At 54.1% G+C, this 13671-nt stretch overlaps 1 protein-coding gene across 3 annotated transcripts in view; it reads left to right on the forward strand.

The window, feature by feature from the left end:
* The window catches only part of CRACR2A (calcium release activated channel regulator 2A), a 202812-nt gene extending 190144 nt beyond the window's left edge, over positions 1-12668 (forward strand). For 2 of the 3 annotated variants that reach the window (XM_062194772.1, XM_062194773.1), the window contains exons 16-18: positions 6626-6727; positions 9668-9744; positions 11186-12668. In XM_062194772.1, the coding sequence (XP_062050756.1) occupies positions 6626-6727; positions 9668-9744; positions 11186-11270 (264 nt within the window). In that variant the 3' untranslated portion in view covers positions 11271-12668. Of the gene's footprint in view, positions 1-6625; positions 6728-9667; positions 9745-11185 lie in introns of those variants that run through there. The other variant, XR_009866226.1, reaches the window with a different exon arrangement.
* The last annotated feature ends 1003 nt before the right edge of the window (positions 12669-13671 follow it).

Below are 13671 nucleotides of genomic sequence, written 5' to 3' on the forward strand. Positions count from 1 at the left end.
GTCCCCTTGGAATTCAGGGTGATCTCGAGGACTCTGCTGTCTCCAGCCTTGCTTGCAGCGTGTTGCTTCGCGTGTGTTTCCTGCTCCCTCCCTGTCTTCGTGCTCCTCTTCTGCCATGCCAAGGCAGCCTCTTCAAGGTCAAGGGTCATATGGACGAACCAGTCACATAGATGTCCCAGCCCTTATGCCAGCGTCATCTTTGGTTTGCGGAGTTTGGTGCAGATACACTGCCGGGCGCTGTCCAGGGGCTGGGGATTCCAGCAGCAAACGAGACAGCGCTGGCGCCTTCACGGAGCTGACGGGCAGCTGCCTCTGCTCCAGGCCTGCAGCAGCGTGCACAGTCCCTGGTCACTTCCTCGAAACCCTTGCAAGTCCCGTGTTTACCCACCCACAGCCTCGGCTGGAGTCTGCCTCCTGGGAGCAGCAGTGTAACCTGGGAGCGTGGCATGGGGACCCACGTAAGCAGTGCCCAGCGGATGGTGGATGAGCTCATGGACGCCCTCTGGTGGTGAAGGCAGAAACTAGAGTTGTGCATTTCTTCACTCCTTTGGGCCCAAAGAGCTATGACCCCTCCAACCCAAATCTTTCTCTTACAGTTCTGACTGGTTGAGCCATTCCCTTTCTCCACTCATCTGTTTCCTTCTCGTTACCAAAAAACAAAAACAACAAAAAAAAAAAAACACAAGGAACAGAATGGATGCCAGAGCCCAGAAAACTATTTAACACAAATTATTGTTCAAAATTGCTGCACCTGAAGCACTGTATGAGAAGAGGCGAGTCTTGAAATGCAGCAGATCATCTGGACACCGAGCTAGCAATGGAAGGAAATGGCCCTGGTGAACGTGACAGCGATTCCTCTGTAAACACTGGTGTTCGTGGCATGAATTTTCTCCCCCTCCCTCCCTCCTTCCTCTTCTTGGTTGTTGTGGCAACACCAGCAGATCCGTCTTCCTCACAGAAGTTAGGCACAGGAGAGACCTTGGGGGTCTCCCAACTTGGTGGTTTTCAGAACTTCTGCCAAGCCCTGGAATGCAACTGATGTTCCCCAGAGCTTGGGTTGGGGCAGGGAAAGGTTCAGTGGCCACAGTTCTGGGCCCCTCATTCCCCTATCGGTCAGGCTGGCTCTGCATCTTCAAGTTTTGTACATTGTAAGTCCAGGTACAATTTCGGTGGACAAAAGGGGTTTCCCTTTGAACACCTCCAACCTGGCATAGCCGTCTCATGCTCAAGTGGAGAAATCGGGGCCACTGCTTCTCCAGCCCACCCCTTCTTTTCCCAGCCACAGACGCAGGATTGTGAGCCAGTGTCTGCATTTCGATGTGTGCTAGAGCTGGGCAGAGCTGGTCCTGTGGCCTGGGGTTAGTGGGAGTGAGTGCAGACAAGCGTATGGATCTGTGCTGTCTGCCGTCATGGGGGCTGTCACTTCCTAGACACCTGCACGGAGAGCTGGGATCCAGAGGACAGAGAACATCAGGTTAGATTTGGTGATGGGAGGGAAGAACTCTCAGGCCACCTTGAGCTGTGACTGGGGTCATTCTCCAGAACGTGTACCAAGCACACGCCTCCCTGGGCTGAAGAACATCACCAGCCCCTGCTTGCTACAATGCCCCCTGGAAGCCATGATGCACCCATGGGTGCGGGGGCCGGGCCAGGAGGCAAATCCATGGTTGGTTAAATCACAATTCTCTGTGGGTGGGGTTTCCCATACAATTTGTAGTTCAAGATTTTCCTTCTTGAAAATTTCAGGAGAAGGTACAGTTAAACTCTCCTAGATGGCTAACTTAGATGAACATCAGGAGGATGTTTTAACCAACATGAATTCCAGAGCCCTTTTCCCCACAGTGGAATGATTCAGGGCCCAGGGAGAAAAAAACCCAGAGCTCTCCAATTGCCTTTGATACCCAGCCCCCCCCCCCCCCCCCCAGCCTGCACAGGTGCTTCTCAAACTCAACACAGGTAGGGATGACCTGGGACCCTGTTAAAATGCAGACTGGGACACAGCAGGTCTGGGCCATGCTCTGAGATTTGTGTTTCTAACAAGTGCTCGGGGGAGGCCGGTGCTGCTGGTCCAGGGTCCACCCTGTGAGCCACAGTCATGTACAAAGGCACCTGTGCTGTTGGCCGGGAGTTGGCTCCCCGGCCCCCACATGGCCTTGTGGCTCCTGGCACCCCAGAGACTGCCGTGTGATGCACCTGGAGACATATTCAACTTAGCAGCCTGGGGATTCGGGAGCCAGTGCGGGAGGCTGTGTCTCGTGGCAGGGTGTGTGTGGAAAGTGTGCAAGGGGAGCATCAGAAACGCAATTATTCTCCCAATTCTTGAAAAGCGAACTCATTCTGCCTTGGCAACCGGCAATCAGAGGTGTCAGCTGATAGATGGAAACTTGACACTTAATTTGATCTGAGGGGAACTGGAAATAATAAGTGCTTTATATTTGTGGCACACTTGATTTTTCCAAAGAGCTCCGAGCACTTTACCAACTCCCTCGCCTGGCGAGGGGAGGGTGGAGGGCGCGCTCTAATAGCAGCCTTCGGGGCCCTGAAGCTCGTTACGAAGGGAGGGGCGGCCGGTGGCTCGCAGTGCCCCTTCCGCCCTCGGCCTGGACAGCAGCACTTACACGGCCGGACACGCCCTCCGTGGCGAAGGCTGACTCTTGGAAGAGGTGGGGAGGCGTGAAGCTTCCTGCAAATGGAGTCCTGACTCTCCCAGCCTGGTCACTTCCGGACCTACCGTGCCCCGAGTCTGCAGTATACGTGGCATTTGACTCTCAGTGGCCAGAAGGGCGAAGCAGTTGTGTAGGGATGAGATCTTGGAGGGTTACCTTGTAGCACAGAGAAAACCAAAATCCTTGGATGCAAGAAAACACCTTACACCTGCCCACCTGCCCCACCCACCCAAGTCCTCGATCCTCTCTCAGGCGTCACCACGTCTGGGGGCCCGCTGTGCGCCACCTCTCCTGTGCACCTCAAATGACGTCGACGCGGTTCCTCCCCGCTGCCAACTCAGCAGTGCTGTAACCGTCTCGCCTCCTTTGGCTAGAATGTCTCCAGCCACTCCCATCCAGAGGGGGCACTAAGTGTCCCCTGGTAGGCCAGGGGACAAACTGGACCTCTAAAGACGTTGTGGCCTGGGGCAGGGAGAGAAAATGGGATTTGGCAGAAGCCTGTGTGGACTGGTGTTTCCTTCAAGTCCAGACAACCCTCAGCGCCCCGGGTCTGTGTTCCCGGGTGTTGAACTTCTGTATAGATCTTTTTGTCGTTCTGACAGCACCATATTATGAAGCCCGGACACTGGGGAAGCAGATGACTGGAGCAGGTGATGTGCTAGACCAGTCTCTCTGAACTGGAAAAACCACTTAGAGACCTCTCGTTTCAAGTGTGAGAAAAACAGATCCAAAGGGAGGAACTGACTTGTCCACGGCGCCTGCCGAATCAGGACCCCGGGCTCGGCCTCTGCCCGGCGCTTTCCTCCAGCCACGCGGCCCGCGGCTGACCTCTGCCCCCGGACAGCCGGCCATCTGTCTGCTTTCTCAGGCTTTTCTTGCTTCGGTCTCAAAGCAGAACGGTTGTGCAGCTCAAGGGGGCCTGGCCCACTTCCCTCTCCCCGCCTGAGCTGCCAGCTACATCCTGTGATCTCTGTCCTTGGTGACAACGTACAGCGCGGAGCAAAAAATAGCAGTTTGATTTTTTTCCCCCCCACGTTCCAAGTGGAGCTTGAAGTGCTGGCAGTTTAAAATGAACTACATAAATAAATCTTGTTTTGCCTCAGCGTCCAGGGGGTGGATAAATATGGAAACCCCCAAGATATAATTTTGCAGTTTTTTTTTTTTTTCTTAGCATAACGGCAATGGCATGCTTTCATGTGCTGAGAAATTTTTTTGTTTTGGCTCAAGAGAAATAGCAGCACGCTCCCAGCTGAGTGCTTTTCATGCCTCCCAGCAAACAGCTATGAACACACACACACACACACACACCCCACAACCCACCAAACCCAACAGCTGCGCATTCTAAGCTGAACGCCGATCCTCTGTGCCACGCCAACAGCTCTGGTTATTTAAAGTCAAGATTGGGTAATCGTGTGCATTTCAACAAATCTTGTCTTCCAACAAGCTCGGGCTCAGAGAGAGGCAGCTAAGATGTCAAAGGGCCTCTCCGACAGCGGGTCCCAGAACAGAAACCAGCCCGAGTCTCCCAGAGAAAGGCTGTGTGGCTGGCTCAGGAGCTAAGCTCTCTTTACTCTGACCTGCCACGCCCATGGGGTTTTCTGCCGACCCCTTTAATGGGATCCACTACAGATTGGCAGACCTGAGACTTGTTCCCCAGAGCCTTAGACGATTGAAAAAGGTGCCCTTTGACCTTTTCAAAAGGAAGTGCTACTTCATTAGGGAGCAGTTATGGGCATGCACTTGCCAAGGGATACCTGGGCTGAAAGGCCAGTTAGAATGAAACAGGTGTAGAGTTTAGGCAGCTAGATCAAGACTTCGGGTGTTAAAGTTAAGGAAGACCATGAGAGCCCGACCCCCAACCGCATGTCCTCCCCACGTCCCTGAGTCAGAGTCTGACCTTGGGCCGGGGTGACGGTGACGGACAGCCTGTGGAGGGGGTGCTGTGACCAGGGTAGCTGTGGAAGACGGAAACCCCAGCTGCTTTCCTGCCGGGACCTCTGAACCCCTCGGATCCAGAAATCGCTTTCAAACGGAAAGGACACGGCCCCTGCTGTCCCTAAGAGGCAGCACTGGCGTCTGGAGCACAGGGCTCGGGTGTTGGGCTTACGCCTCTGTCCCTTCCTCACTCCCGTGGGCCACTCGGGGCCTGCCGTCGCCTTCACCAAGTGGGGCACTGAAGCCACCGCCCGCTCCAAGTAGCGACAGAATCCGGGTTAGAGTCTGACCCCAGATTTCCAGTCTGCTGCTCCTACTTCCAGAGAGCCTGCATGTCGAGAAATCCCACAGGCCGTGTCCTCCCTCGCCCGGCCGTCCACCAGCATCTCTCTCCCAGGTGCTCCAAACTGCAAGCCTTTGGCCCATGTCCTCTGCTTCCTCCGCTTTCCTGTGAAAAACTCTGCTTCGCGCAAGTGTGCAGTGGGAGAACAGGCGGCGCTCCTGTTAGTGACGGCTCGGGCTAATAGGGAGCCACAGCATCCTGTATATGGGCCTCTCACTTTCAAGTAATTGGAATATGGTGCAACGCACTTAATGTCTCAGCAACACTGCACATAACTTAATCCGTGTTGATGGGGCAGAAGAGCACCCTAAGAGCTTGCAGTGCCTTTTAGTGGTTATAACAAGCGTGAATCAACATCTTACCAATGGATGGCAGCTTTAGAGAGTTCAAGGCAATAAGGCACCAAGTAGCAGAGCGTTCATTAGAGGCAAGAATCCAGATAATCAGTGTTAGGGAACAGTGGGGCCATTTACTACAGAGTCCTCATTACTCAGTGTCTTCGCTGCTGAACGTGTTTTTGGATTCCCGGAGAGTTTGACGTGCGCCCATTTCATAGATGAGAATTTTTTTCCCTCTATCGAAGGGAAATACAAATGTGCAGGTTAAGGAGACTTGGAGGCTTTCATTTCAAGCATAATTGCATTTCCACTTAAAATAGGCGTGTTTGTCAGCTCGTCTTTGGACATTCGTTTGAAATGGTGAGGTGAGGTAGCTGAAGATGGAGACAACCTTAGCTGTGCAGTAACCCAGTTTTGTTAGCCCGCTGCCCCCTCCATGCAGTAAACACTGCACTACCAGGAATCACGGTTTGTTCCCAAAGTGTGCTGAAAAGTCCCTAATTAAGTATTCCACGAAGCAAAAGTAGTAACCCGCAGAGATGTGAACGAGGCTGTATCCACCGAGTCACTGAGCGTGCTGGGTCCTGCGGGCACCCTCCGGAGAGGCCCATGCGGCACCCCCTTCACAAAGGAGGAGCAGAGACCCCAGGGATGCAGATCCCCAGGGGAGGCAGGCCCATGGTTGTCATGCTACAGCCACTGGAGGAGTCCAGAGGGCAGACGCCTTGCAGAGCCTGGGACTTCTGGCCCCAGAGGTATAGCTGCTCAGAGGCAAAGCACCCAGCAGCAGGGGTCTGTAATGTCCACCTCCAACTGGACATGCAACAGCCACTTAATGCAGCCATGCGGGCCCAGCACCCTGACTCCAACTCAGCTCCCACCATCAGGGAGCTTGTGTGCCAAGGGGAGGCCTCGGGAGGTGCCACTTCTAACCCAAGCAGCCCCCAGCACAGCCTCAGACCACATTGCATTGATTCCCTTGATTCCCTAGACTAAGCCTGGCCCTCAGGATGACCTGGGGTGCTGAATGCAGGAGCATACTCCTCCTGCACCCCACTCCCCTGCACACCTGCAGAGCCCATCTTCCATTCAAGACCCAAGGAGCATAGTGAAGATGGCGCGGCCACTGCAAAGATAGGGCTGGGAGGCACCCAGGGGCGGGCCTCGGGCACCCTGCCGAAGCGTGGTAAACTGAGGCTGTCGCAGAAGGGGGCTCTCGGGCCTTTGCTGGCAGCTGGGGATTCTCGAGCCAGATTGTACCTCCCCAGCCAGCATTTCCAGGCTGTCCTTCTGGGCGCTCCTTATGGATGCTTCTCTCACTTGGTGGATTATCTGTTCTGCAGGACGCCGTGGGAGACCGCGTGCCTGTGCTGCTGCTAGGCAATAAACTTGACAATGAGAAGGAGCGGGAAGTCCCCCGAGGCCTTGGAGAACAGCTTGCCAAGGTGAGCATTTCCATCCCTCTGGACAGGGTGGGACCCCACCCCCCACCCCCATCCCGGGGCACGTGGACATGTGCCCAAGAGCACTGGTGGGAATCTTCCCTGGAAGCTGTGCAGAGTTCCAGCTCCTGCACTTGAAAGCCAAGTGGGCATTTGGCTTAGTGGCTAAAATGCCACTTAGGATGCTCACATCCCATACTGCAGTGCCTGGGTTTATGTCCCAGCTGTGCTCTTGCGTCTAGATTCTGCTAACGTGCACCTTGTGAGGCAGCAGATAATGGCTCAAGTGTCTGGGTCCCTCCCATCCACATGGGAGGTCCGGACTGAGGTCCAAGGTCACTGGGCATTTGGAAAGTCAACCTGTGGATGAGTGTCTCTCTCTCTCTCTCTCTCTCTCTCTCTCTCTCTCTCCCCTCCCCGGTTCCCCTTCTCAAATAAATAAAAGTTAAAAAAAATTTTTTTTTAAATTTTTTGACAGGCAGAGTGGACAGTGAGAGAGAGAGAGAGACAGAGAGAAAGGTCTTCCTTTTGCCGCTGGTTCACCCTCCAATGGCCGCCGCGGTAGGCGCGCTGCGGCCGGCGCACTGCACTGATCCGATGGCAGGAGCCAGGTGCTTCTCCTGGTCTCCCATGGGGTGCAGGGCCCAAGGACTTGGGCCATCCTCCACTGCACTCCCGGGCCACAGCAGAGAGATGGCCTGGAAGAGGGGCAACCGGGACAGGATCGGTGCCCTGACCGGGACTAGAACCCGGTGTGCCGGCGCCGCAAGGCGGAGGATTAGCCTAGTGAGCCGCAGCGCCGGCCACTTTAAAAAAATTTTTAAGCCACAGACCATAAGCGGAGTTGGTTAGGGCCCTCTGAGGTGCACGGAAGTATCCTAAACTCTCTTGCTTGGCACTCAGAACCATAAAGGCTGAGACAGTAAGAGGTTACTGATTCCAGGCCCCCTCTGATGCTTGAATCCCAGCGCCTGCATTTGTGCTTGTTCACCTTCGCGATGAGAAACTCCGTGCAGGGTCTTCTGGGCCACGCTGTTGGAGAGCTCAGCCTGTCAGCATTGATTCTCAAAGCTGTGAGCTCCAGATGGCCTCGGGGGAGGGGGTTCACACTGGAAAACCTGCCTAAGCATCCCGGGGCGGGCGTGGCTCCAGAGGTCAGTCTCCCAGTGCTTGGCTCTGAGTCCTGACCCTGCTTCTGATTCCAGCTTCCTGCTAATGCACACCCTGGGTGGCGGCCATGGTGGCTGAAATACCTGGGTCTCTGCCACCCATAGGGGAGACTCCGATTGGGTGGCCTGGCCCTGCCGTACTTGTTACAGGCATTTGGGGAGTGAACAAGCAGAAGAAAGATCTTTCTCTCTCTCTCTGCCTTTCAAATAGATAAATAAATAATTTTAAAAAATACACATGTGCCCTCCCACCCAAGAAGGGGACCAGCCAGGCTTCATGGACGTGGGGCAGAACAACACAGTGCCTGTGCCGTGGCTGCTTTTCTGGCCACGGTTTGGTCTGCATGGAGCAGTGTATCTGGGAGCAAGGGTGCTTGCCAGCTCCGTGAGTCCACAGTTCCTCGCAGGCTTGCTGTACACAGCCCCAGGAGCCCAGAGCCTCCGAGCATACACACGGAACGTGAGATTGGAGGGCAAGGGAGGACAAGGCCTGGCAGGTGTCTGCAGGGTCACCAGGCACCACAATCCCAAAACCCAAAATGCTCTGAAGACAGAACCATCTTGCATTTCATCTGGCAGAAAAATCTACTGGGAAGTGGCGTAAAGCTGCTTGTGTTTTTTACCTCCTTTTGAGTGAAGACTCAAATCTTTCACTGAAGAAATATTCATTCTTCCTGGTTATAAGATGATGTCTCAGACCCACTGAGGGCATTAAGTATTCCATAGGCCTTGCACTATTACCATTTCAAAATTCAACACTTCTGGATTCCTAAATACATCTGGATCCAGAGAGTCTGCTTAAGGAACTGCAGACCCGTATTATTATCCCATTTGCCTTTTTCTCTGTCTGGTCAGTGACAAAAGACTGAGACCCAGAGGAGTCCAAGTGATTCATTCAGATGATCACACAGTCCTTCAGTGCTGGGCTCAGAACCTGAGGCTGGCGGGCAAATCGTGACTTTCCATCCGAGAGTCTCTGCTGGGTGACAGACTGGCCTAGGGCCAGCGTCTGATGGAGTGGACAGGGCGAAATGTAGCCTGTGTGGCCTGAGGGAGAAGGGCGGAGGGTGGGGGTTGGGCCTGTGGGGCGTGGCCAGGGAGAGCTGGATGGGAGCCAGCGCTGGCAGCCTGCATCCCCCGTGCACAAGGCATCCATAAGCCCCTCCAGAAGCAAGGGCTCGGTGCCATTAGCATCATGGTAGAAGCAATCAATCCATTAATGGGATTGATAAGTACAATATGACGAGCCTTGACCCAGAGCCCCCCCACACACACTGAGCACAGCGCTGGGCTGGTGGGGTCAGTGCCAACAGCCTGGGCAGCTGGCGCGTTGTCCGGCTGGCCTACCGAACTTCTCTCGAGTGCTTCACGGCGCCTGCCCGCGGCCCAAGGAACGCACCGTCCTTGGAAAAGCACGCTGCAGGGAGCCCTGCCAGCGACCAAACACAAGCGCCTTCTCCAGCCTGGTCTCCCTGCCCTGGCCTTTGTGTCTTTGTCAGACTCGCACGGCTGGGCCTGAAGGCCAAGTGATACAGGTGATGCGCGGCACTTGAGGAAGTGGCCGGGCCCAAGGCGGCGGAAGGTGCAGCTCACCTGGGAGATGCTTAGAGTGGAAGTCGAGCAGGTGTGGAGTGCAGAGCCAGCCGGAGGAGTTAAGGGGCCGGTGATGGGCAGTGAGCGTGGCAGGTGGAGGCACACAAGCCCTCGCTCACCTCCCTGCGGCCCCTGCAGCTCCCCTGCCCTCTGCCCATTGCCTTCCGCCTTCTGATTCCAGGAGAACAATCTCATCTTCTATGAATGCAGTGCCTATTCCGGTCACAACGCCAAGGAGTCCTTGCTGCACCTAGCCAGGTAACCTGCTGGGTCCAGCTGGGCCGGGCTGGAGGAGGCCTCCCTACCTGTCGGCCGTGGAGGGTGGGAGGGTGGAGCTTTGTGAGGGATCACAGGGCTCAGAGCAGCCTTCTGGAAAAGTCCCTGCTGGTCACGCTGGCCACAGTATTCTGCTCCAAGCCTTAAAGGCTAACTTTCCCCGGGGCTCCTGGGGAAGGTCAAAGGTCACCTCCTGGGTCCCTCCACACTGGCAGCCAGCGGGGAGCTAGAATGGGTCATCTCCTGGGTTCCTGGGGGACAGAGTGAGGAACCGGGGAGGAGGGGCTGTGATGCTCACAGCGACGGCACTGGAGGAACAGGTCACATAGAAACACGAGTGCTCGAAGCCCTCCCGACACCAAAACCTGCAAAAACAAAAACCCACCAGGACCCGTTTCCAGTCCTTGGGCATTCATTCATCCATCCATTCGTTCACGCATCAAGGCACTCACTTTGTCCCATGCATCTGTCCATCTATCTGTACAGACGTCCATCCAGTGCTCAACAGTGCCCAGCGTGCCCTTAGCACTCTGGGAAATTTAAAACGTGCTTTCATTTGAATATTTTTTTAAAGATTTATTTTTTATTTTATTTGAAAGAGTTACACAGAGAGAGGAGATGGGGAGAGAGAGAGAGAGAGAGAGAGAGAGAGAAGTCTTCCATCCGATGGTTCACTTCCAGTTGGCCACAAAGGCCGGAACTTCACTGATCTGAAGCCAGGAGCCAGGAGTTTCCTCCAGGTCTCCCATGTGGGTGCAGGGGCCCAAGGACCTGGGCCGTCTTCTACTGCTTTCCCAGGCCATAGCAGAGAGCTGGATCGGAAGTGGAGCAGCTGGGACTAGAACCGGCGCCCATATGAGATGCCGGCACTTTAGGCCAGGGCGTTAACCCACTGCGCCACAGCGCCGGCCCCTCATTTGAATAATTATGAACCAGAACCACTCTTCCACATGTTGGAGAGGTTATGTGCCGCAGAGAAAAAAACTCTAGACTTCTCTGGCACAACTACCCAGGGCAGAGCCTCTTGAGCTTTGTCAGGGACGAGGTGGGGGCATCAGCCGGCTCCTCCCTGCCCACTTGCAGGCTGTGAGAATCAGAGGAGCTGCTTCAGGTGAAGGTGCCTTGGAAGTGTCCTTGCCGTCATTTTAACCCCTTGCTTCCTGCCTCTAATCTGGAGCTACGGTCACTTGGACCGCCTTTCTGTAGAGTGAACAACCCACAGCTATATTCAGGGGACGGTGCTGAGGGCTGCTCACTGAGAGAGGCTGCGGAGACCCAGGGACCCCTTCTGCCCCCCACCTGTCCCGGTCATGCACCTGCACGCTGGGGAGGCTGGGTTTTCCCCGTGTTACCCCAACAACCTGGAACCTGCCGACTCCCAGGCCTCACAGCTCCCGCATGCGGCCCCCTGCCTCCCTCCCAGGGTCCTCAAGGAGCAGGAAGACACAGCGAGGGAGGACACGATCCAGGTTGGCCGCCCAGCCAAGAAGAAGTCCTGCTGTGGCTGAGAGGAGGCCCCCGCCCGAGGACAGCTCCCACCCCGATCCTGCCAGGCTGCCACCTACCGAGGCCCATCTGACCTCTGTGCTTGTCAGCCACTTGCCCTTATGCAAGCACAGGGAGCCACCCCCCCGGGAGAGCTGCTCTTGGAGCATCGTGGCGTCTTCTCTCCCTTCTCTCTCTAGACCCGATGCCCAAGCCATGTATTTATTTATTTTTTCCCACCAGCTTGGTTTCCTGGGAGAGAGAAACAGATGGGCTTTTCCAGAAAAGCCACCACGTGCCTTCTCCACCTCCCTTTCCCTCCCCCTTGCCCTCGGGAGCCCCAGCCCTGCAGTTGCCATGGAAACTGTTCAGGGAAGACTTGCTGCTTCCTGCAGGCCAAAGATAGCCCTGTTGGGCGATGCCCAGAGGCCGGAGGGAGCCACTGGTGCATGCTTCACGGGCGTCGACATACCTCAGTTGTTGAGAGAAGCAAACAGGGCACCCAATTCTTTCTGCTCCTGCTTCCACCCCGGGGTCTCTGCTCCTTCCCTAATCCCAAGCTTCAGCACCCAGCTCTCTCTGAGACCACCACACGTGCCATGATTACCCCCTTGGTGTCTGTGTCCCGGTGCTTTACAAAGAACCTACAGCCTCCTCCCCACCCCCCACCCCCACACAACCCTGACCCAGGACGGACTAGGGGTGACAAATTCACCCCTGGGTTCAAGCACTAGGCTTGTTGCCTACTTAACTCTGCAAAAGAAGCCATGCACTGCCCAACGGAGCCTCCCATCCTGGAAGACAGCAACCAGGCCCACATAGCCGTGGAAAAGCCATTGTGTGACTGCTTCTCAAAATAGCACTTTGAAAAATCATGCACGGTGATTAACAGGGTAGACTGACACCCAGGCAGGAGGCCCAACACCAGGTCCCTAGTTACCAACCTCATTTGATTTTATTCTACTTTATTCCGGAAGGCTGTTTAAAAAAAAAAATGAAAACAACGTGACTGTGATGATCTTGTGCTGGTGCTGAGGCCCCCGTGGGCTCCTTCAGCTGGGTGCTGGTGGGCTCGCAGCCCCTGGTGGCTGGCTGGCTGTCAGGCATGGCTGGCTGGCTGTCAGGGGTGCTGGCCTCGGGTTGGGGGTTACAGATTGTGTTGAAGAGATATTTCCTTGTGTACCATTTGAAGTCTCATATTTACTATATATTTCTAACTTTTTCCCTTGGTAGCTGCTCTGTGGATTACCATTAATCTCTCAATTTGTAACCATCCAGATTGGTAATAATTTATTTTCAATGTATACAATAATGCTGCTCCTAGAAGTTTCTTCCTTACTTCCATTGTCATCACAAATTACATATTCATACATTTTGTGCATCAGTATAGAATTTTAATTACTGCTTTTTGCAGTTGTCCTTTAAAGTGTATAAAAACATAAAAAGGAGTTACAAACAAAATGTATTTGTACTGTTTTTATATTTAACTAAGAATCACTTTTACCAATACTTTCTTTCTTTATATTGATTTAAATTACTATCTCATACATTTTCTATTTTAAAGATGTACTTATTTCTTTGAAAGCCAGAGTTACAGAGGCGGGGGAGAAAGGGAGACAGAGAGAAGGGGGGGCGGGGAATCTTCTATCTGCTGGTTCATTCCCCAGAGGTCCACAACAGCCAGGGCTGGACCAAGCCAAATCCAGGAGCCAGGAGCTTCTTCCAGGTCCCCCACGTGGATGCAAGGGCCCAAGGACTTGGACCATCTTCCACTGCTGTCCCAGGCACATTAACAGGGAGTTGGATTGGAAGTGGAACAGCTGGGTCTCGAACCAATGTCCATATGGGTTGCCAGCACTGCAGGCAGTGGCTTTACTCACCCTGCCATAACACTAGCCCCATCTTATCCAGATTCATATTAACAGGAAGGACTCCCTTGTAGTATTTCTTTCTTTTTTTTTTTTTCTCAGATCTATTTGAAAAGGAGAGAGAGAGGCAGAGAGAGATCTCCCACCCACTGATTCACCCCCCAGATTGATAGGCTAGGATGAATCCAAGTGCAAGAAACTCCATACAGGTCTGCCACATGGGTGGCAGGGGCTCAAATACCCGGGCCACCTCCTGCTGTGTTCCCAAATACACTAGCAGGAAATGGGATCAGAATCAGAGTAACCAGGACTTGAACTGACAGAATGTTGGTATTGCAAATGGCAGCTTAACCCACTGTGCCACAATGCTGGCCCCTTTAGGATTCCTTGTAGGGAAGTCCTGGCAAAAACAAACTCCCTCAGCTTCTGTGTATTTGGAAATATCTTCATTTGTCCATTTAAAAGGTCAGTTTTTCTAGACATACGATTTTGGGGTTCATTTTCCTTGCCTTCTCAGACTACACCACCCTACTGTCCTGGCCTCCATGCCTAACAA

The sequence above is a fragment of the Lepus europaeus genome, chromosome 6 (assembly GCF_033115175.1).
Source record: "Lepus europaeus isolate LE1 chromosome 6, mLepTim1.pri, whole genome shotgun sequence".
NCBI classification, from domain to species: Eukaryota; Metazoa; Chordata; class Mammalia; order Lagomorpha; family Leporidae; genus Lepus; species Lepus europaeus.